This window comes from Cyprinus carpio, chromosome A15 (assembly GCF_018340385.1).
Source record: "Cyprinus carpio isolate SPL01 chromosome A15, ASM1834038v1, whole genome shotgun sequence".
Taxonomy (NCBI): domain Eukaryota; kingdom Metazoa; phylum Chordata; class Actinopteri; order Cypriniformes; family Cyprinidae; genus Cyprinus; species Cyprinus carpio.
This window is the reverse complement of record NC_056586.1, coordinates 8260467-8285162: the sequence shown is the minus strand read 5'-3', so window position 1 is coordinate 8285162 and position 24696 is coordinate 8260467. Positions and strand designations below refer to the sequence as shown.

The following is a 24696-nucleotide window of genomic DNA, read 5'->3' as shown; positions in this document are numbered from 1 at the left end:
TAGCCTTTTATAATGTCAAAATATATATCCAAAGGCAAAACCTAATAAAAGCCATTTTTAATACTGTTTTACCCAAAAATTAATATTCTACCATACGTTCTTCTCAAGTTTGTACTATGGAACAAGAAAGGAAATATTTAGCAGAATGTCTAAGCTACTTTTTTTCTATGTGAATGCAACTAGGGACTGTTAAGCTCCAAAAAGAACAAGAATACACAAAAGTAGTCAAATCGACCAAAAGAAAATTCTGCCCTTCACCATAGCCCTTAAAATCCTACACAGTGTTAGCTGTTAAAGTTATTTTAATGAATTTATGGCAAGAAATAATGTTTCATGCTGATAGTCTAAAACTTTGAAACCTAGGATGTTTGAAAAGTTTTCTGGTTGGAAAAGGTGCTGTATGCCTGAATATATAAGCAAATTTTTACCCCTGATAACAGCATACTGTCTCTACTGTATACATCTGCCTACTACAGTATCCCATGAGACTGCTAGCCACATGCTGTACAATCTCTGCTTCATTAATCAATGTGTCGGCGCAGTTAATGAAGTTATCAAGAGTGAGCGAGTCAGTGAAAGGACTGAAGCTGCAGGATGATTAGAGCTGCTTTAGGTTCATTAGTGGCTTCATGAAGCAAACCTGCTTAAAACAGCAGCAGAGAGGCTGTTACATAACTCAAAAAAAAAAAAAAAAGACTTGAGACTGTGTGTGTGTGCGCACTCCCTTTTGAAATATCCCAGCTGATTTCGGAGGAGAGTACAGCATGTAGCATATATGAACAAGAGTTCATAGCATATTTATACTACTCTTTTAATGCAAGTACATTATTCAATATAGTTTTAGCAGTAAGATAACATTATATTTGCAACATCGCATGGCCATTTCTGAACATTTTGGTTTATTTATCTGGTAAATTTCTCCACTGTTTGGTTGGCATCCCCTCAGTAACCACCCAATACACCATAGAAAGCAATTAGCAATGAACTAAAAACCACTTGTAATGCTCATTTTCTTTAGAAAATACAATCCAGTTAGTTATTTAATAATAATTTTAACAACTTGACATTAGTAATTATTTTGTCAATGCTTTATCCCAAGCAATATATTATATACAATACTACGGGTATAGTCCACATAGAGTACCCACTTAAGGCAGTAAATACTACTGTAAAAGCAGATTTCATTCCAAACACTCGACAGTGGTCAGACACACCGTCACATACCCAACAGTCTGATCATACATTATTAATACATTAATGAGTTTGGCCATCCACTGTGGTGCTACTCATAACTATACAGTAATTCCTTTGTCATGTACATAAAACTTGCTAAGTTAGATAAGAAGAAGAAATTTGAAGGTCCCAAATGAAGTAGCTACTTCTCAATTCAAATCATGGGTATTTTGAATTGATACAGAAGCATTATTTATAATGTTCACATGCTGTATTTATCCAGTCATGGTGGTTGATACCACAAATATGCAAATAAGGACATTAACCCAGGGTTTAGGAATGTAGTCACATGTCACATTGTAAATACCCATGATTAACTGTTAACCCTGAGTATGAGCAGTGTGAAACATGAAGCAAGATAACACAGGATTCCATTTATCTGGGTTTAGAATGACCCATCTCGTGTGCAAAGCCTTAGAATCTACTAGAAATAACAATTTAATCAAGATTCCTGAACAAATCAAGTTTATAAAAATTTATTCACCAGGTAGGACTACACATGTGAATTAAAGAATTAAGAGATAAAAAAAATCAACCCAAACTCAATTACACAGATAAAACAAAAAAATTAAAAACAACTCGAAGAGTAAAAGATGTATACCTGTGATTACAAAGACAAACTGCAAATGTGCAGGAGTTTTGGCTAGAGGAATTTGAAAATCAAGAAAAATCTTCAATCTGATGAAATAAATAACTAATTGAAATTTTAACTCAACACAAATCCCATGACCCGAGGGGTCAAACCTTATCTAAGGCAAAATGTAATTTTTTAACAAAAGGTTGATATTACACAAGAAGGGCACAGCCTTCAAAGCAGAGAAGAGTTTCCCTAATTTTTAAAATCTTCATTATTATGATCTGATCTCATAAGAAAGACATCATTGTACCAATCACACAGACACATTTAAAATGATACCAAACATAAAGGAGTGAAAGATTAGGTCTCTTTCACTAATAATTGCATAGCTTGTTCGTATTTATATGCTCATTCGAACTTCTCAGGAAAACTTTCCACTTAATTCACAACACATGCATATGCACACAAATTTGTTCTTAACCTCTTTCTAATGTTAGTAAATTTAGAGTATTCAAAATGAGCAGCTGTGAGCAGGAAGTTAGTCGTTTGCATAAAACACACCCAAAGCATCTCCATAAAAGGGCCTTGCGCACTCCCTTTCCTTTACAGCCTTTCCTTACTCATCAAACATAGGCCGCTCTCTCCAGACACTCTCTCACCAGATCCTTGAGCAATGCTGAGTGCACAGTCCTCAAAACCAGTTCAAACTCAATGAACACCTTTCATACAAACCCAGTTTACAGACCTCTGATTAGCCAGCTGTACATACATGTCAGAATTGTTATTCAGAGAACCTTCATATTTTTTGGTGAATCGTTTGTTCCTGAAGAAATTTGTATGCAATTTTCACGCACAAATTTGCTTGTACTTACACTTAGTGAATGAGGCCCAATGAATTCACTCAGTATGCTATAAATGTGTCATACAGACCGTCTGAGTGAACTTTAAGTGGAAGGAACAAGGAACTCTCCTGCAGCCTTTGCCCAGTGAAATGTGAAATCAGGTTTATTATTTAATTGTGCGTTGTTTGTTTTTATCAGAAGTTCCTGAATACAGGTCACATCAGAAAACTGCGTCATGAAAAATAATAATAATAAATCGTAACTGTAGTTCATACAGTCAAGTCTTCTGAAGCCATACAATATCATCCGTCCCCAGTGCTTTCATTGTACTGTATAAGCAAGAGCAGCATAATGCTCTGTGAATCATTTTTATTTTACAGGTTTGGAACTGCATAGGAAATATGACACACTTCATTTTTGTGTGAATTATTCCTTTCAATGCACTGCTAATAGGGACAACTAAAACGAAGCCTTAGCCTCTAGATAAGAACAGTAAATAAACTTACTTCATTGAACCATAAACCTCATTTAGGCCCATGAGAGCCCATTGCTGATTTCCAGTAGTTTTATTAACACTATTACATTGAAGACTAAGAATAAAAAAAGCAGCATACATCATCAGCATACCATCAACAGCATACTCCATTTCAATATCATATTGATACTCATATTTTGGCAGTTTTATTTATGATTTTTTTTTTTTTTAATCACATGTATAATCATGATTCCTTCATTCTTCAGTAGTTTTACCCTCTTCTACTTCAGTCTACAAGTGTCCACAAATGTCCAAATTCCAACATCTTCCACCCAGACAAACAGGAATAAATGTGATCTGGCAGAAATCGCACCAGAGCTCAGTGCGGTGTGTTCACCCCCGTTACCTGCTCTGAGTTCCCTTCAGCCCTGTTTTGCTGAGTTGGTGCCTCCTCATCTTCCATTGGCGCCTGACGTCACTTGATGCGATGCCGCACCAGTGAGGACTCATCTGTAATCTCGCCATCTCTGTATCGTCGGCAAGGCAGTATGAGCAAGATGAGGAGTACGATAAGAACCAAGGCACATATGCCCATCAATCCGAACGCGATCACCCACATCACCGGCTCCCTAACAGACACGCCACTGGTACAGTCTGATGTAGCGCCCTCAGCTAGGAAGGGCCCGGCGATCTCTGCAAATGGCACATCACCGTTTTCTGTTGGAAGGACAGAAGAGGTATTTACAAAAGTTAACATAAAGATGGGTGCCCTTAGATCCTATAGACTCAAATTACATGAGGGCCATTGGCCAGGTGGTTTTCTCTGTTGTACTTATGTATGTTTCTCTAGTAGCTCTACTTTCTCAGAGTATTTTTATTTCAGTAAACTTCTCCATTACATTCTAAAGTATGGTATCAAAATCTAGTAGTGTCAGCGTCCTCCATCCTCCTGTTGTTAACGTTGTTGAAAGCCGCACACAAATGACATCGCTGTTGACCAGTTTACGTCACGTCCTAGTACACACTCTGGGTGCGAATGCAACCCTTTAAATGGTAATGGGAAACAGTTCGTGCAAAATTGTCCTAGTAATTTAGTACTGTACATTTAGTTCTGGAACTAAAGCGGTGCGAAGGGCCCTACTGTCTGTACGGGACAGGCTATTTTAGGTAAAATAACGCTTCCCCATTGCTCTACAGTAGCAGTTCAAATGACTAAAGCCATTTGTTATTTTATTACATTGTCTAATGTCTTGTTAGTTAGTGTATATGTTAAAGTTTTGATGTTTAATGTTTTGATAGTATATTTAATGTACTTACTGAGACCTTACTGAGGTCTTTGATTTGTGTACTTTGTACAGTAAGTATATTTAAGTAGACTAATAATGTGTGTTGTGGTAGCTCTATCTTTAACTGCACATTGCAATATCCTGATGTAGACACTACAGGGGTACAGGGGTAACTGTTTCTAACAGAAACAATTTCTAGATTTGAATTTGAAATATTAATCTGCACACATCTGAACCCACCTACCTGCACAAGTGCTAACAGCAAAGCCCACCCTCTTCTGTGCACGGTCAAAGATGACGTAGAAGCCCTCCATTACTGTGGCTCCAATAACTAAGCCGTTTGCTGAATGGGAGATTCCGAAACGGAAACAGTCCAATGTGCCATCAATACTGGTGACTGGCTGGACGTATAGCTGCGGAGACAAAATTTGATGTCAACAGAGGAGCAAGAATGTACAATCCTGGTTTCTGGTCATTTTAAGAAATTATGTAACATCACAACAAAAACCACAAAGTATATAATTAATTTAGAGCCAAAGGGTCCCATGTTCAGTACAGTACAATAGAGGGCAATATAGTGAAAATGTCTTAACTGTTCAAAAGAGAGCTACAATTGTTATGGGGGCAGTCGTGTCCTAATGGTTAGAAAGGTGGACTTGTAACTCAAAGGTTGCAGGTTTGAGCCTCAGTACCGGCAGGGATTGTAGGTGGTGGTGGGGAGTGAATGTACAGCGCTCTCTTCCACCCTCAATACCACGACTGCAAGACACTGAACCCCCAACTGGTCCTGGGTGCCCCAGCAATATGGCTGCCTACTGCCCTGGGTGTGTATGTGCACTTGGATGGGTTAAATGCAGAGAACACGAGTATGGGTCACTATACTTGGCCACACATCACTTCACTTCACTTCACTTCAATTTCTTAAATCCTAACAGAGACAATGAAGATGCACCTTAAAATCAAGCCTGCAGGTTTAATTTATTTTTATTTCAATTCCTAGTTTTATTTCAGAAAATTAGAAATGTTGCCTTAAAAAAAAAAAAATCAATTAACAAAAATCTTTCATTAGTTTTAGGTTTAAGTTAACAACAGACTACTACCTAACTAAACTATGGCAGTTCAATGTTTCACTACAGTCGAAAGTAAACTTACATGTAGTTTTTTTTATTTATTTATTTTTTGTATGCATACAATCGAACAAATGGCATAATACTCCATTTGATAGCGTGCACAAACACAGGCAGCCTATACATGCACTCTAGAAAGTCCTCTTTGTCCAGTGTCTATGCTTTTCTTCTCCAGAAGTTAAGACTGATAAAATGATCTTTGTACTCTTTTAAAATAAAGTTGTGTCTGCCTCATAACCTTCTTACACAAGCAGTCGTCAATCTGGGTGTCTGTTGTTAAAGTCTCCAGTATTGTGTTGTTGTTCCAACTCTTTAGTATGGCTTTCTACTGTGAAACAACGGCCCGGGCCAATGTTGCCACCTTGTAGAACAACTGAATAGTGCAAAATCAATTCAATGCGCATGTGCGACCTGTGCGTGCAAAGTGCGGTTACTGCCAGTTGTTGCCACCTTGTGGAACATTCAATGCGCATGTGCGACCTGTGCGTGCAAAGTGCGGTTACATACAGTACACACATACTATTCTGGTGATGGAATTTGAGTCAAGAGCACTATATGGGAGACCTTTGCATACAAAATGAAGTGTACTTTGGGCTTTAGGGAAAGTCCTGACCTGTGGGAGAATGGTGATGCGGAAGGACTGGCTGGTGTTCATTGCTCTGAGGTAGATTGAGATTTTTGGAAAAAGCCTCCATGGTGATTCGCCTCTCATCCAACATGCAAGCTTGGTGCCATCAAAAAATCCAGCCGAGAAATCCTTGATCTAGCATAGCAGGAGAGAACAGAGTTGCACGCAATTGATTGTAACTGAGGAGTCATTTTGAAGTCCCTTAAACATGCACAAGATTGTGTATGTGAGGCAAGTCATTTGCTAAAATGGAAGGTCATACCAGTGATGTTTGCATAATGGCCTCCACCACAGCACTAAACACAATTCCAGGAAGTCGCAGTAAAGTCGTCCCACTATCCACAATGGCTTTATCTGAGTTGTACTGAATGAAACGACCAAAGGGAAAGAAAGATCAGTCAAGGCTTCCATCAGACAAAAAGCAATACCTGCTCTGCTTCTCTCAGGATTTCATAAAAAATTGCTACATTCTTAGCAGTGATATTCTCTGCCATATATCTTATTGAATGCTTGAGTTGCTCCGCCTGTAGCCTTTAAAGGTACAATTTCAGCTTACCCTTAGAGCAATTCCAGTCACGACTCTTTAATGTCCTCACAAAATCAGATAACCATTGTGTTTTTTTAACTCCATCACTATCTAAAAGGATGGACTAAACTTTCACTTGAATTGGCTTTATTCAAAATAAATGCAAAAGCGCATGCTTTCACAGCTGAACTGTGTCATATACCTCTTTGCAGTCTAGGTTTAAATTTTGGGCTCCAACTTCAAGCTTCAAGACTTCCACTTGATAGTACCATTCTTCTAGGACTGGTGTGTACCAAACTGAACCCCGATACAAGGTTGGCTCAACTCCTCCCATGATCTAAAACACAACACAAAGACATCAAAGCATATAATCTGACGCATATCATCTTTCCTTTGTATATACTAAAAATCTTACAAAATATTAAGTTTTCTGAAATGTTATGCTTAAATATGCAACTGAGGTATTATCTAATAAAAAAAACAAATTGCTCACATTTGCATACATTTTGAGTAAAGAGAACTAAATTGGATAAAGCCCAGCTCAAAACTTTGTTTCACATTAAAGTTTTTTTTTTTTTTTTTTTTTTTTTTTTTTTTTACATAGAGTATTTTTTCGATATTTGGATAACAGCCAGAAAATAACTAAATAAATAAACTTTTTTTTTTTTATTTCTCTTTCCACTAGGTATGGAAACATGAGCCCAAAATCTAAAAACTGACCAGATATCAGGTTTTTTTTGTGTGTGTGTGTGTCCTGCTTTAATAAAGCTTTCACTCTTAGGTAAAGTCCCTGAACAGGATTTCTCCTTATTTATGTATGTATGTATGCATGTATGTATGTATTTATTTTTTATATTTACTTAAATGCTGATGTTTAATACTGTTTTATACAAATTTAAGGTGTTTTCTATATTTATTATTTGTATTTAGTGTTCATTTATCTAAGTTTCTTGCTGCCTTCCTAAAAGACAGTAAAAGTTGTCTCTGTATAAAAAAATAAAAAAAAAAAAAAAAAAAATTGAATTATCTATTATTAATTATATTATTAAAGAAATAATTTACAGAGGGAAAACTGTTTTAACTGGTGTAATCTGAATTAGCAGGTTCTCTTTTGTAACTAACAACACTATGGCTGATATGCTTATATTTAAGAATATCAGATAAAGCAAAAAAAAAAAAAAAAAAAAAAAAACACAACAAAAACAAAAACACTCTCAAAATTCATCCAAAACAAAGATAATAAAACAATAAAATGGACTCAGATCTGGCACTTTGACTTCTGCAAATAGCATCCAATTAGGAGGCTAGTCAAATATTTCTAAAAGACTTTGGACGTTGTTCAGCAGTGGACACAGGACACACCCCTCCCCACCGTGCTTCCCATCTGCTTCTCTCTGCGGGACACATGGCCACCTCTTCTTCCAGCGCTCCTGTATTGCTAACAGAATGTGCCAGCAGCAGGGAGCTCTCTTCAGCTTAATTAGCTTCTCACTAACGAGACACGCTGTCCTATAGGAGGCAGCAGAGGTGTGAGACGCAGAGATGCACTGAGCTATTATGTTTCGTAGTGCTGAGAAACCCAATCGCATCTGTCCTTGAGAGGTGTTAACTGATCTGATTTATGAAAGCAGAGAGCCTGAATGCTACCTACGCCACCAACTCATACGATTAAACTCCAGTTTACCCGTTTATGACATGAGATCCCAGTCTCAAATGTTTCACCGGGGGCTAATTTTGATCAGGGTCACAGATTTTGTAGACTATGGGACCAAAGTCTGGCCACTTTGATTCAAATTATGGACAATAACCGCTTATATGAACTTTGTCTAACCAGAGCTTTCTTTTTAAATACATTTTAAGAACTGAAACAGATCCTACAATTACGAGCAATAAATATATAGAAAAAAATATTGCTTACTTATGTCTGAGGTCCTGTATATAATAAATTAATAATTTTCATTTTAACATGATCAAATTGTTGTACACACTATAGCAGTTAGTTGGATTAATTTTTAACTTATTTGGATTGTATATTTTTGTAGTTTGGTGCAAAACTACTTCTGGTTTGGTACACACCAGACTGCCGCCCGCCGGGTCAGCTGTAGTGCTGGCAGAGACTCCTGCTCCACACATCTGGAGAGAAAACACATCTGGAATGCTGGTCTGTCTCACAACAGAGTTGAAAAAGGGCTCCACTGATGGGCCAGGCTGAAAGAAGAAAAATACAAAATTCATCCTAAGGAAACTAAAACAAATTTTTAAATACTTATTCTCAAAAAATATAATACCAACGCCTAAACAGTACAAATCAATATTTTTTTTATTGAGTATTTAGAATTCATTGAGAAATAAAATAAAAAAAATAAAATAAACAGGAAATAAAATAAGACAAGGAACAGATGGTAAGGAAAAATATGCTCCCATAAATGTTAAAAAAGTCCCTAAAAGAATAAATATAAAAATAAAAGTTTCATACTATAATACAGTAATATATTAGAAATAAACCATGACACCCAATGATTACCATAATCATTTACAATGGTACATGGTCCTTCAAAGAATATCAACGCACCTTTACATGTCCAAAACATTTTTACTATCCTGGTACTTTTTGGTGCTTTCTTTGTCAAGCAATTTAACAAAACAAAATATTTACAATTATTATCCATTACTTTCTGAAACATGGCTCTTAAAAATGGCAAATGTACATTGACATTTGGAGATAATAGCAAATATACCACTGATGTTTAAAGATCTGAGCCACACCTTTGTGACACCATAATTTAACACATGACAACCATAGCTGAGCTAAATCAAACAGTAGCACCCATCTCTATAAAAACACACCTTTTCTCAATAAAACATCTATGTAACACATCTTCATGTGACTTACCCGAGCCAGTAAAGGATATGCAAGTCCAAGAATTCCCTGCCAGTTGATTCCAGGCAGAAAGAAGCCTTCTGAGGAGATGATTGCAGCTATGTTGATGGTGATGGTACCACTGGGCCCTTGAGGAATGGTGATCCGATCAGTTCCCAGTTCCCCCTCCCATTCTCCCTGTGTGTATTTTACTGCAACTCCACTCCCAGAGCTCTGATATGTACTGGAACTGAGCAAATCATCATGACATTGATTCATCACTGATGCACTGCTGAACTTACAAACATCACTCACTGACACATTAAAAGACTAGAATATAATAAATGTAGAAGTTTTGTCTGGATGCTCTGTTATAAAAGAATGTGATGTAGTGGTAAGGTTACAGTGCTCTGTTGTAGTAGAATGTGATGAAGGGCTGTGATCTTACAATGCTCTGTTATAGTGGTGGGATTTAAGGATTTTATCTTTCAATTCCTTGTTACAGCATGTATGATGTAACTAAACTATACTGTAGTATGTGGTAGGGATGTGATCTTACCCGTCCTCTGATAAAGTAGTGTATGATGCAGGGATGTGCTCTAACAGTGCTCTGTTAAAGTAGTGTGTGATGTAAGGATTTGATTACACAGTGCTCCGTTAAAGTAGTGTGTGATGTAGGGATGTGATCTTACAGTGCTCTGTTAAAGTAGTGTATGATGTAGGGATGTGCTTCTGCAGCTACAGCAAAGTTGCTGCTTCCAGTATCAACCAGGATGTTCAACTGCAATGACAGAAGACAATGATGACATTATCGTATGTATTAACATGTACCACTAATTTATGGGTAATATTTTATGCATTAGTTGGAAATAGTTTCAGAGGGATACTGCATTAAATACAGCTTATGATCATCTGTGACAATGTTGATTAACACAGAAAGAAAAAAAAACATTCCTCAGCTACAAAACACACACACAAACACACACATTTACAGTAATGTACTTTTAATGGCAGTCTAGGGGGCAAAGCAGAAATGTCCAGCTCCTTTTTCTTCTTCTTTTTTTTTAAATTAAAACCTGTTGAGCAGTAAAATTGTCTAAATTATTTGGACTGCAGATACATTGTTGGTTACGCATTAGCAATGTAATTCCTGTGGATGGAGTTATCGCCATGTAAGGATTGTTACGTCACACCCCTCAGCATATAAGTGTTACAGAGGTTATCAACAGAAATAACCGACCTGCCAACCTTGGAAATTTTTGTTTTGTTTTTTGAGTATGTTAAATATTTTCCAAAGGTTAGCAGGTCTGCACAGTATGCAACAATACAGTTAGCCCACGGATCTATATATAACTTGGTTCCCTTTCAAGCATTCACTCTACATTGCGGAGCATTCGCAATGGGAATTCCTCCCCTTCTCTGAAATCCTGAAACCTTATAGGACAACGCCAGTTTAATAAACTGGCCCACTGTCGCTAATCTATGTAAATCACATGCAAATACTGACAAGCCTGTGGGCAGTATAAAATGCGGCAAATACTGCAATTGCCTCAGAATCTTCTCCTTCATGCTGCTTCCATCGTTGAAGATGCAACAGAATAAATGATCATCTCTTCAGCATTTGATGGCTACTTTCTGTAGGATCTGCATGGGCCGAACACCCATGAGCACTGCGTTGTCTACCTAGGCCACGCTGAGGCTGCCTTTATTGACTCGGACTATGTCCACTGCTTGGACCTGCCATTGTGTCTTACGAGCTTGGAAGGATATTGCTCGTGGCCTGATGGGGATGAGGCCCACTGCCATCTGTGTGTCACTGGTGGGCTTTCCTTTTCCTCAGGACAAAGGTCACAACTTGACCCCGTGCCGTTGTCCTCGGCCAATGCCCCTTTCCACCAGTCCTTTTTTCCGACGAGTGTTTTCACCCACCTCCTGCCCTTGTGGACTTCATCTTCTTTTGCGCTAATGAGGAAGAGGGCTCCAGTCTCTCTTCTCCCATGTGGATGGGGCGGAAGCCCACGCATTTATGCCCTTCTTCTACATGTTATGGCATTGCTGCAGGTATTCCAAGCCAAGCTCCTGCAATCCATGGACAGAGGCAATGTCACCACTGAAGCACTGAAAGACTTGTGTACGGCAATGGACTTCACGCTGATGGCAACTAAGCGCAGGCCATTGGTTGATCCATAGGCTTTATGGTGGTCCTTCATAGGCACCTATGGTTAACCCTAGCTGACCTGAAGGACTCTGGCTGTAAGACGCTCCTGCCTCTTTGGTGACATTGTGGAATCAGTGGTCGAGTGTTTCTCTGAGGCTCAAAAGCGTGTGAAGGCAACAAGTCATCTTATGCTCTGACACATGTTCCAGTAGCATTCAAGATCATTGGCCACTATGTCAGTTCCTAGATGCATGGACAGCTATTCCAAGCATTGAAACAGTGCTGGACATAATAAAGTGCGGGTATTCTCTACAGTTCAGACGCAGACCACCCAGTTTCAATGGCATGGTTCTGTCTCTGACACTGCCTCGAAATGCCCCTGTTTTGAGACAGGAAGTTCACAGCCTGCTTGCTATTTTGTGGTACCCAAGAGAGATTCTGTCGGACTCTGTCCGATTCTGGACTTGAGACCCATCTAAGTGCATGTTCTAGATGACGACACTGAAGCAGATCCTGGCACAAATCCATGCCGGGACTGTTTTGCATCTGTAGATCTGAAAGATGCATACTTTTATATTCAGATAGCACCGTACCACAGATGCTTCCTGAGGTTTGCTTTCGAGGGCATGGCATACCCCAGTACTCAGTGCTTCCTATCAGGCTGGTTTTAGATACTGGTGGCCCTCACTTGCTGAAATCCCATTCAGGAGGGAGCTGCTGTCTCAAACGAATGGCTCGATATGGCACCCCAGCCTGGAGCTGTGGAGCCTACATGTGTGGCTGCTTCAGGGGTCCTAGAGGAGCTAAGTGCCCTGCCTCCCCATGTGGTTGACATGCTCACTGAGTCTTGTGCACATTCTACTAGGCGTCTGGACACACTTAAATGGTAAGTGTTTGTGAAATGGTGCTGTGATAGAGACATTGACCCAGTGAGTTGCCCCGTGTCGGATGTTCTACGTTTTCTGCAGCACAGGCTGGACAAAGGGAGTCTACCGTTGACACTAAAGGTGTAGCCTATGTGGCCACTATTGCTTCGTTTCACTCCCTGGTTGATGGCCAAACAATCGGGAAGAACACGCTGGTGGTCAGATCTCTCAGGGAAGCAAGGAGATTACATCCCCCACGGCCACCTTCGGTGCCGCTGTGGGACCTAGCGATGGTTCTAAAAGCTCTCTCTCTTCCCCTGTTCAAACCCTTGGAATCTATTGATATGAGGGAGCTTTCCCTCAAAACTGCTCTGCTTCTCGCCTTTGCTTCAGCTAAGCACATAGGAGATTTGCATGCGCTCTTGATGGTCGTTTCGGACCTGGAGACTGCAGTGTTACTCTCCAGCCCAGACCGGGCTATTTGCCTAAATCTCTCTCCACCCCCTTTAAAGTGCAGGTCATTTATTTGCCCGTTTTGTCTTTCGAGCCGTCAACTTTGTGTAACACAGAGGCTCGGAGTGCTGTTTGCCCAGTTAGGGCCTTAAGGATTTATATTGATCGCTCTGCCATCATTCGACAGTATGACCAGCTCTTTGTGTGCTTCAGTGACTGTTCTAAGGGCAAACAGTATCTAAGCAGAGGCTTTCTCACTTGATAGTGAATGCTATAGTGTCAGCTTATGCGAGCCAGGGACAGGAATGCTCTCTCAACATCAGAGCCCATACGACAAGGGCTTTCGCCTCTTCATGGGCCTGGTCTATTCGGGATATATGCCATGCAGCTGACTGGTCTTCACAGAATACTTTCTCTAGGTTTTAAAAGTTGGATGTGCGGTCCTTGCCATCTCAAGTTCTTTCAATCACTAACCTCACTTATCTTTCTTACTCATCTTATTGTTATGCATGCAATTGGGGCACAGTTTGTTACCCCGTATAGCTGATGACACTGTGTATATTTTTATATGTTCTTTGTTACTTTGCACAGCGCTACCTTGCTATGGTTGTTGTGTCTGCCCTGTATTCAGTGCAGCCGCTCATTTATTCTTGCCAGATGTCCTAATTTGGTATTCCAGAGTTAAAATGTTCATTGGTCTAGCTCTGCCTATCAGCTGCAGGCTTCCCTAACAGCGTTACTATTGGTTGGAAATTGTGTATTGTTCTATCCCATGTTTGGTGTGGTCTTTAGTAGCCTTTAGTTTGGGCTGATCTTCACCACTTTCATGGCAAGATTGTATAACGTTCCCACTGTGCAATGTAATGCTTTGCAATGAAGAGAGAATGCTTGAAAGGGAATGTTTCCGGTTACTTAGTAACCTCAGTTCCCTGAGAGCAGGAACAAGCCATTGCTCGGCGTGCCCGCTGCTTGATCAGTTCTGCAGCGTTCAGTCTTATGTTCTCAGGCAATTGTTGCTCTCGACGCATTTTACACTGCCCGCAGGCTTGTCAGTATTTGAATGCGATTTGCATAGATTAGCAACAATTGGCCAGTTTATTGAACTGGCATTATCCTATAAAGTTTCAGGATTTCGGTGAAGGGGAGGAGTTCCCACTGTAAATGCTTTGCAATGTCTTGTTCCCGTTCTCAGGGAACCAAGGGTTATGACAGTAACAGGCGACATTTTTAACCACAGTTTTCAGTTTGGTTCAGTTCTGATGGCTTGTCACATCTGAGTATTTTTTTTTTTTTTTTTTTTTGCGATTTGCAATTTAAAATGCTATTTTTTTTTTTAAGTACACTTTCATTAAAACTCCAGTACACTTCTGTACATTGTAGAAAAACAAGGATTATCATATGTCTACAAATTTATTTTGAGAAAAGTATTATTTTTATGGATTGGCCAATATTTAGTGCTATAAACACATGTAATGTCTGTTTCATTCATACTGGATGCCAGAGGGCGCCCTCACACAGAAAATCAACATATGCATCACAGAAATAATAGAGCTCCTGATGTTCCAAGAAATCCCTTATATGTACAAAGACATCCAGCTGTCACTGTAACTGAATAAAAAGAAGATAAAAATTTTTGAATGATAAAACAAAGACAATAAACACTCGACTGCGACAATGTATTGTTTTTCTGTTGAACAAGCCATAACGGGTATTTTCATAGTAAGTATGTACTGTGCATTTATAGTCCATTGCTAATCGACATCGAATTGCTAATCGAGCCTTTTTTTTTCAGAACAGAACAGATTTTCTGCCTCATTCTGTGATAAGAAGCCACATCGGATCACAAAAGGAAGTGGAGGGGGGATACAGCGGGATTTTGTGTTGCTGTCAGTTTGCTGTCTCTTTTTAATGATAGGCCTTACGCATTTGTCAATCCTCCCCACTTGCTATTTGGGGAATGAACCCAGTGCTCTGATTGGTCGAACTGTTCTTCTTTTGCTGTTGCTTGATTTGAGTACTGTGCATGGACAGAAGCGTAACCAGGTTTTTGCATAGTTTAGAGCGACAAATCGTACCAGTGTACTTTAAGGTCAAAATGCATAACTGCTACACAAAATGTGTACAGGTTGGCAGGTCTGCAATAATGGCTTATACCCTTCTGGGAAGGTATTTCATTAGATGTTGGAACATGCTGTGATTTGCTCCCATTCCAATTCATCCTGAATGTATTAAATAGGGCTCAGGAACAATGCTTTTTTGCAGGCCAGTCAGGTTCTTCCAGACTCATGTGCACAGAGGTATGGTCATGCTGGAACAGAAAAGGACTTCCCAAGCTGCTGCTGCTGCAATACAGTTGAAAGCACCCAGTTCTCTAGAATGTCATTTTAGGTTGTAGAATTAATATTTGACCTCACAGTAAAAAACCAAACCCATTCATTAGAAGGGGGTTTCCACATAGTTTTTGATATATAATGTATGTTAAATTATACGGAAATAAAACAAACAATACACTTCTAAAACCACTTTTTATATGTCACAAAGTTTTACTAGTCTGACACAATAATGTAATACCTTGGAATTATTTGAGATCTTTTCACAGCAAATATTGATATAAACAATCAATTATGATTCATTTGATTAATTAGTATATCATGCAATTACATTTGATTTTGAATTTTCAGTTTTTAATTGATAATCCTAAATAAATAAATAAATATGAATGAATATGATGTTTGATGTTGTTTAGTGTTTTTGTGTTTTTTTATTTTTTTAGAAATGTATGTGTATTTTTATTTTATATGTATGAAATTAATAATAATAATAATTATATATTTTCTTCTATCTAAGCAACAAAGAAGAAGAAAAAAAGAATCTTACAAACCATTATTAGATTATTTTAAATACAAACAAATAATCAAATGCTTGATTTTAGTAAATTAGATTATAAATGAGTGTGGGATGTATGAACCATGTTGTGCCATAATGAAGTTTAAATTATACAAAGCTTAGGGTAAAATACAAATTGAAAATGACATATTTTCAGAGCCCAAAAGTGTGTGCAAACCACTATATGGTATTGTTTTAAATTATATATATATATATTATTATTTTTTTTTTTTTCTTTTTTTTTATATTATTATTTTATGTCAACCACCTAAATACCATTGAATGCTGCTGGCACAGAGCCCTCCAATTTAGCCTCTCCACGCATATGTTTCTGTTTGAAACACAGTTGGAATAATGTTGTTGGAGCGCTGGTTCAACGAGGGGGAACTAATGAGATAACAGAGCTGTGCCATCTCACCCAGTTGCCAAAGAGGCCATTATGGGCATTCCTCATCGTTAACGCCATTATTATATACTCACAGATCTGCTCCACTGCACCGATCGTAACAGCTTCATTTAAAAACACTTAAACTCTTAAACTCAGGAATGCATTTTAATGGTGTGTCTGAATTAAACATTATGGAAAATCCTGAGTTGTTATTAAGTAATGATTTTTACATCTGTTGTAAGGAGGAGAAAAACTGAGAAAGGCCCCAGCTGTTTGAAGTTGAATTCCTTTTTGTCTGTGGTGTTTAGAATTTATATAAATAAATACATTTTAGACACTGGTGTCCAATTATCTGGAAATGCTTAGAAATAATAGTTATTTGACGTTTTTATTCTTACTTTGCATAAAATATCTATAAAAAATACAACTCTCCAAAATCATAACAAATATCTATGGTTTATATTACTGGTTTGTTCATGATTACAGGGGTGTGTAAGGTCAAGTCAAGCACAATGCATTGTGGGATACAGTACCCATTTCCAGTTATGCATATAGGAAATTTGCACACTATCCACATGTATAATGCACAATGATAATGATCGGCTATTTATACAGGTTATTTATTATCCTTGAAGTATATTTTAGTATATTTTTAAAAAGAGTACTTATGGAAATACTGTTCTTAATATACTGAATGTAATGTTTTCGGAACCCTTATGTAATTTCTTATAGTCTAAATTTATACTAAATGCAATTAGTTGATTTATTTTATTTTTATTTGTTTATTTATTCTGACTCAATTAAGTGGCCTAGTATGTTAGATTATGTTATTGTCTTTGAAATATGGATAACGTGTACTGCCAAAAGTACTGACAAGCATTTATGGTAAACTAAAACATATTGTATGGTCTTCTCTATTCAAATTTGTATGTCATGTATTTGAATATATCTGTAATACATTTGTAATGAGGAAGTTGCAAGTTAAGACATTTAAAATAGACTACATTAACTTTAAATGTAACATCAAATACCACACTACAGTTAAATTATAATAAAGTACTATACATCTGCTTTAGTATGTTAGTCAACACATCAAAATAAGCACACTTAGGACAACAAAAGCTTATTAAAGCCTAATGATTTAAACTGTACTTTAAAGTAAACTTTTAATTTGACTTTGTGAAAGTGTAAAAGTGTACTTAAGTGTGTTAAACCTTTAAGTGGCTTATACAGTTTTTTAAAAATATATTTTTAAGATTAAAATTATATTACAAGTGTACATTTAATACATTTAATCACACATCTTTTTAACAAGGGTTAATTACAAATCATGGTTATTCACATTAATAAGTAAACTGATTAGATGAACAAGCAGCAGCAATAACATGTTTGCTTTGTAAAGTATTGTGGAAACAGAATGAATAGTATGTTATTGCAAGCATATACCTTGTTTTTGCAGGGTGCAAAAGAAATTCAAGAGGAATAATCTTCTTATTGTGTTTAGAGACATTTCCCAATAAGCAGAAACTTGATCAGAAACTAGTTATTGTGTATAATTCCTCATTCCTTGCCAGCTTTAACTCAAGACGATTATTAAGCACAAATGCTCAGACAAACAGCACAAAGTACTGTACAACCATTGTTTCTCACCCGGGTACAATCACGGTCTTCAAAATAAACTGTTTGTGGTTACTCAATCACCATGCAAAATTTCATTGTTATTAGTTATTATTTTTGAAGCAATGTAAAAATGCTCTCGACACACAGCAGCCACGATAGCGCTGTACTGATGTAGGCTTATGTTTTATTTATTTTTTTCCTTTTTTACTCAAAATATTCCCAAACGTGTTAAATCAATAAATATCTCAATTCTCCAATGTAAGTAAATGCATTTTGCACCTTTATGGATCATGTTAGTTGTTTATAACGGGAGATAGGCAAAGTAGACTAATGTTATCTATTAACTACGCAAAAAAAAAAAAAAAAAAAAAAGAAAAAAAAAAAAAAAAAAAAAAAGTCTTATACTAGCCTACCAGATATGGGTGTCATGCCATGAAAATATTTTAATACGACTGACTCGGTATTTAACGTCAATTTAATATATGGGTGTAATACTATGAAAGTTTTTTAATACGACTGACTCGGTATTTAACGTCAACTTTGTTGTTTCTGATCAGAAAGAATTCACCAGAGAGCACAATTTAGTCAGAGAGTGTATGCACTGCACAAAACACCGGCGTTTCAGCGATGACTCATCTGAACGCCTCTAATTGTTCTTTTCATTAATATGCTTATTTTGATTGTGTGTGTTATTGGAGGTTGGGTTTTTGGGGTGAAGGGGGGCGGGGGCCCCTGGGCTTGGGGTTATGTTTGAGCCCTATACCTACACTACAAATGCCCTCAAATAGAACATCATTATGGAGTAACACAAAATACACAAACATATGCTTTGAAGTTCATAAATATTACAATTAAAATGCAACGTCTAGGCTATAGACAACGTTTAAATGTAATATTAAATATTCATTATTCATTATAATATAATAAACAGGAGGTGTTCTCTCAGTTGAGAGATCAAAACCCTGAAATAACTTAAAGCAAAAAAACAAACAAAAAAAACAACAACGTTTTATAAGTATTATAAAACTTATTGTCACATCTGTGTCCTCCTATGTCAGGTTCTTATATAATCAATAAATTCAATAGAATTAAAATACATGCTGGCTATTAACAATCAAATGAAATCACTATCAAAAAAATTCATAGATGGACTGTGCATAAATGTTAATATGTTAAATATAACATTTTAATGTAGAAATATTAAATGATTGCAAAAATGAAAATAAGCTATTTTTTTTTAAATATGAAACTACAACTGCCAGTAGGTGGCAGCAAGTGTCTTAATGAGTGAGTTGAATCAACCGATTCACTTAAAAAGCTGATTCATTTAACTTTGCAAACGACTGTACTTATAGCCTCATTGAATCATTTGCTGGTTTGTGTAATGCTGAAGAACAAAACACTGTTGTTCAGAGACGCAGCGGTTCTGCTGTTTGTTCTATTTTCTTTCTGACGGAGCAAAATAGAATTTTGTATCTTAAAGTTACTCTGTAAGTTGTTGTTTATTGTACATTTGCAATCATTCAGATATTCAAGAAAAAAAAATACACTGTCAAGGTCCAGAAAAGTAAGAAAAGCATCATCAGAATAGTCCATCTCCCATCAGTGGTTCAACCGTAATGTTATGAAGGGACAAGAATACTTTTTGTACACGAATAAAACAAAAATAACGACTTTATTCAACAATTTGTCTCTTCTGTGTCACTCCACATCAGCGTAGCACCATTTCGGAGAATCCGAGCAGTACGCAGGCAGCTTACACGTTTCTGTGTCAGCCGCACTGCACTGATGCACTGTTTTCTTTCTAAACAAAGCGTTAATATACGTAAAAAATGTATCCTTGTGGCGCAGCTGACAAAGAAGAGCATACATTGCCTGTGTACAGCTCAGATTCTCCAAAATGGTGCTATGCTGATGTGGAGTGACACAGAGGAGACAAATTGTTGAATAAAGTCGTTATTTAATTTTTTTTATTCGCGTACAAAAAGTATTGTCGACGCTTCTTAACGTTATGGTTGAACCACTGATGGCAGATGGAGTATTCTGACGATGCTTTTCATACTTTTCTGGACCTTGACAGTTTATTTTACTTGGCAGTCTGCTGGACAGTCACAAGCCTCCCAGTTTTCATCCAAAATATATTAAATTGTGTTCTGAAGATGAACGAAGCTTTTACGGGTTTGGAACGACATGGGGGTAAATGATTAATGACAAAATGTTCATTTTGGGGTGGAGCTGATAATGGAGCTGTTTAAAGTAGCCATGTGATAACAAACCAATCGGTGCAGACAAGATTCAATACGTGTGTCCTTTTGAAATAATCATAAATACCAGTTTATGCTGTTTGATTGTGGCCTCGAAGGTCGTAGTTGTAAGCTGTAGCCCCGGCTGGCCCATTTAGATCTTGCGTTTGCAGTGGAAATGCAGCTAATAATTTCTGAATTCTGACTGGCATATTATGAACAAATCAAACAAACGTAAATTGACAAAGGCAGGGTCCCCTTCAAGGTGGGGCCCATGGGCTGCAGCCCACTCAAGCTCAATGTTAAGTCCGGCCATGGTGATTGGTTATAATGTGCATCACTGCAAAAACGCTTCTGTGTCTGGCTCAGCACCAGCCAAAACGCCAATGCAGATTTGAATTTAGCAGCAGATGATATGCTGCACTAAATGTTCTAATTACACTGGTGTAAATAGACTACTTTCCTCACTTTGGCAATGTTCCTGTCACTTCCTGTCTGGCATGAAAAATCTAGCCATGCTACAGTCATGACTACTGGCATTAAACATTAAGTCTGTCCGCGACAAGGCCCTGGCACACGCATACTCTTTTTGGTGCTGGGAATCTGGCGCCTTCCCTGCTTGCTTCTCCCGGGCCTGTATACTCCTCCTCACTGCGCTCCCATGGCTCCTCTACTGGTGAAGCGGCTCTAATCACCCCTATCGAGGTGGCTTAGCTAATTGGCACGCGCTCTGTCACTGGGAACGCATCTGCTACCTGTTTGTACCAATTAGCAGATGTGAGTCACTCCAGTCCGACGCCTCCGCACATGCGACAGATTCCGCAATTAGTGGCTCGTTTAGAGAGAGCGCTTCAATTAACACAAGAGTACCCTAAAATTACATATTCGCAGAGGATGCGGGAAGATCCTGGCCTCTCGCAGTTCACCTTACTCATTCAATTGTGATGAGATGAGAGAATAAACATGATGTTCAATGACACTACAGATTTCATTATAATATTTCCAGAGAGACACGACACGTGACGAATTATGATCACTTACATTCAAGCTTGATTTAGCTATACAGAGAGAGGAATGCAATAACAGTTAGGCCTATAGCAGCAGTTTAAAATGCTTCTACCTGACAATGAAAAATGTATGCATCAACTTAAAAAAAGAATTTAGATAGTGATGTTAGCTTTGGTTGAACCCTTCATTTTTAGCATTAGAGATTTCAACAAAGCTGAATCAAAAACCATTTTAATGTTTTTGGAAAAAAAGTCAAGGTGATCCAGCTGTCTTGACAACATGATGAAATAAAAAGCCTTATTAAAAGAATGAAATTCTTGAAAAGAAAACGAATGGCATATTATTTCTTTAAAAATATTTTAACAAAACTGCTTGACTGCTTTGATTTTTAATATTTGAAAAACTTTTGTGCACCAAATCAAAGTCATGTAGTGCAACCAACACACAGACAAGGTTTATTTGTTAGTTTGGGCTGTAAAATGTCATGTTGTGCAACTCCTAAGAGTGTAAATGTTATTTATGAATTAATCATTTGTGATATTTTAAAAACACCATTTTACCTTGAAATAATAATAATTATAAATACATTTAAAAACTTTTCTCTTCAGCTAATATATATATATCTTGGCTAATTTTCAGTTGTTCAGATTCTTGCAATTGTCAGTCCAGTTACATTAGTGTCAGCCCAGTTAACTTAATGTGTATATATTATATATCATATTTATAAAAGTTATTATGAATCATAATCTGTATCAATCTCAAAATAATTTGTATCTACATTCTGCTAAAACTGGAAGTGGGCTAGGCTTAAAAACGGAAGTTATTCGAAATAGATGAGAAACTGTTTTAAATGTAACTCTGTACCATTCATAGTTTTGAATAGAAATATGCTAACTCATACAAAATAAGTTGACTGTCTCTTTCAAAATACCTTCTGATGTTCATTCATGTTTATTTTGTATTACAACTAGAAGTAAAAAAAGAAGAGATGAGGCGTCTACAGCAATCTGTCAGTTGCATCACTAATATTGTGCTATCCCTGGCTCATCTGCTATCCAGCAAACACAAGGAGTGACTGTGTAGGCTGAATATTTTCCCTATTGTTTTATTTTATAGGTTTCCTTATTAACTTTGAAGCCATTATCAGTGCTTTTCTGAGTAAGGTATTTGCTTCGGGCACAGCCCTACAAATTATTAACCAAATTGTGGCCAGATTTGATATTTCACAGTTTCATTTAATAAAAAAATCAAGTGCACTGAATGATTACAAGTTAAATTATTTTCACCCATGTTACACAATATGGATACTAGTCAGGTTAGACTCCACATTTAATTATTCTGTGAAAATAAATGAGGCTGTGCGAGACAGACAGTACTGTCTGATCAATAGATTATAAGATTCACCTCAACTATTCTGCCATGTCCACATACACAGTTTTTAAACACATCTAATATTAATTAAACACTTGGAGTTTTGCAGGGTTTTTGATAAGAAAGAGAAATTGATAACAGCAATACCAACTAACCATAAAGGCTGTACAGAGAAGTGCACACACGAGTCTGCTTCAGGCCCTAATCTGAGTCAGCTGCTCTCATCGAGGGGCCCACTGTCATGTGAACCCATGTGAGTTGGCTATTACATATTCTCAGCACAAAGATCAAGGGCTCTTTGGTCTCCATCCTGCGCCCAAGGCGTCTCATAGAGACTTTCACATCACATGCTTCTTGAACTTATATGCTTTTAAAAATTGAAACACTGCTTTGAGATCAGCCTTATTCTACAGTACCCATCTGTTCTGATGTTTAACACCTGATCAGAAATCAGCTGAGTTTTAAACAAGACTGTGGAGGGCAAACCAGATGAAAAGTGTTGAACCAGTACAGATGTATGTGGATACTTAAATCACACAAATGTCTTGATGTAATTTCATTATATTAAATATCAAATTTTCTCAAAATTATAATAACTCTTGTAACTTGACTCTCCCAAAGTCATTTCAATGGACGTGTGAGAGGTTATTAGTGATCAGATCCTCTCAAATTCGCACAAGTATTCTTGCAGAGTAAGAAAAGTTAGCACACTCGTTGTTGTGAAACAACTTATTATTAATAGGCCTATTTTTTAAGTACTTGTTCTGTCTCTTTAAAATAAAAAGCCTAATGGCTGATTTGACGGATGTTTTGGTTATCTAATACAACGACTTTCATTTGACTTAAATGTTCAGATACTTTTAAGGCCACTGTATAATAATGCATAATCTAGTTTAAATATTTAAAAGTTCCGATGTAACATTACAGACAGTTGCAAAATGAATAAATTTCCCGTTATAAAACATGTCACTTCATACCAAGAAAAAAATGAAATAATTGAAAATTATTTTCAAGATAAATATTTAAATATTTTGAGAGGTTATCAAAATGTTGAAAAATGGCATACCGTTTGTCCCGGAGTCCCAATGGCCATCTGCATGTAATATCCCCTACCAGAGTCTCCTTTTAAATTATTGATCATGTCCAGAAAGTTAACAATCCCAGCTGGATCCGAAGCCAGGGAAAGTCCACTCTCCACTGCGCTTGCATTCTTTCGCAAAGGCCTGAGGTCCAGCTGCACAGACGCGTTGAACTTCCCCGCAAACATTTTTAAAGGTATTTTAAACACTGAATGGGACGTCCAAAAGGAAAGGGAAAGTAGCAGAAGCCCGTAGAGGTGCATCTCGCCAAACTTCACGTTGACCAGACGGACAACACTCAGCTTCGCTTCAAAGTGCAGAACTCTGTCAGTGATAGTTCCATTCTCATTATTAGTTATGGGAATAATATTCGGCAGAGAGTATGTGAACCAGACAGATGCTGCAAGGATATAATAAGCTATGTGTGTAATGTTCAATCGATAACTTCCTGAAAGAGCATATGACGGATATGACGAGCATATCCAAACATTCCAGCGTTTACTGGGGCCAGAGGCACGGGAGAGAGGGAAATACCACTGGGTTGTGTCTCAAAAGCTTGTGTACTGCCGCTGCTAGACAGCAGTTTTGGGCGGCTGTAGGCTAAGAACGCTACCAGAACGCGACGGTGACGCTTAAAATGCCGTCTAAGAAGGGAGTTCTGTATGTTTTGAGAGTCAATCTGCAATGCATAGGGAAAACAAATCTTATTAGAGTAATGTTTAATCTGGCTGTGAATAAGTAGCCTATTCTAACTAAACTAAGCAACATATTTATTACATGTTTTTTTTTTTTTTTTTTTTTTAAACATTTTGAAACAATGTGTATTGTGAAAAGCGCTTTTTAATTGAATTGAATTAGATGATAACTATTTGCATTTTCCAAAATAATTACAAATGCTTTCAAGGCAGTGTAGTTTTAATTAAGTAAAAATATACTTTTAAGTAAAATATCTATCTATCTATCTATCTATCTATCTATCTATCTATCTATCTATCTATCTATCTATCATCTCCAGGTGTGCACTGTTTCCCTTGAAATTCATGCATAAAGTCCATAATTAATAGTTACTT

At 37.3% G+C, this 24696-nt stretch overlaps 1 protein-coding gene across 1 annotated transcript; it reads right to left on the bottom strand.

Moving 5' to 3' along the window:
• Positions 1–1693: 1693 nt before the first annotated feature.
• Positions 1694–24165, bottom strand: LOC109104250 (beta-secretase 2-like). Its single transcript, XM_042770908.1, has 9 exons — positions 23614–24165; positions 10247–10335; positions 9588–9804; positions 8771–8902; positions 6897–7031; positions 6431–6532; positions 6154–6303; positions 4658–4826; positions 1694–3844 (listed from the first exon to the last, which is right to left on the bottom strand). The coding sequence occupies exons 1-9, from the start codon at positions 23887–23889 to the stop codon at positions 3603–3605; spliced, it is 1512 nt and encodes a 503-aa protein (XP_042626842.1). The 5' UTR covers positions 23890–24165; the 3' UTR covers positions 1694–3602.
• Positions 24166–24696: the final 531 nt, after the last annotated feature.

What these genes read in the sequence shown, in the direction of transcription:
- LOC109104250 (XM_042770908.1), bottom strand. Translation starts at nt 23,889, where the DNA reads ATGCACCTCTACGGGCTTCTGCTACTTTCCCTTTCCTTTTGGACGTCC. An exon ending in CATATCCTTTACTGGCTCGG is followed by an intron (nt 8,903 to 9,587) that starts GTAAGTCACATG and finishes TTCTTCTTTCAG; the next exon opens with CCTGGCCCATCAGTGGAGCC. An exon ending in GCATCACCATTCTCCCACAG is followed by an intron (nt 4,827 to 6,153) that starts GTCAGGACTTTC and finishes TTGTCTCCGCAG; the next exon opens with CTATACGTCCAGCCAGTCAC.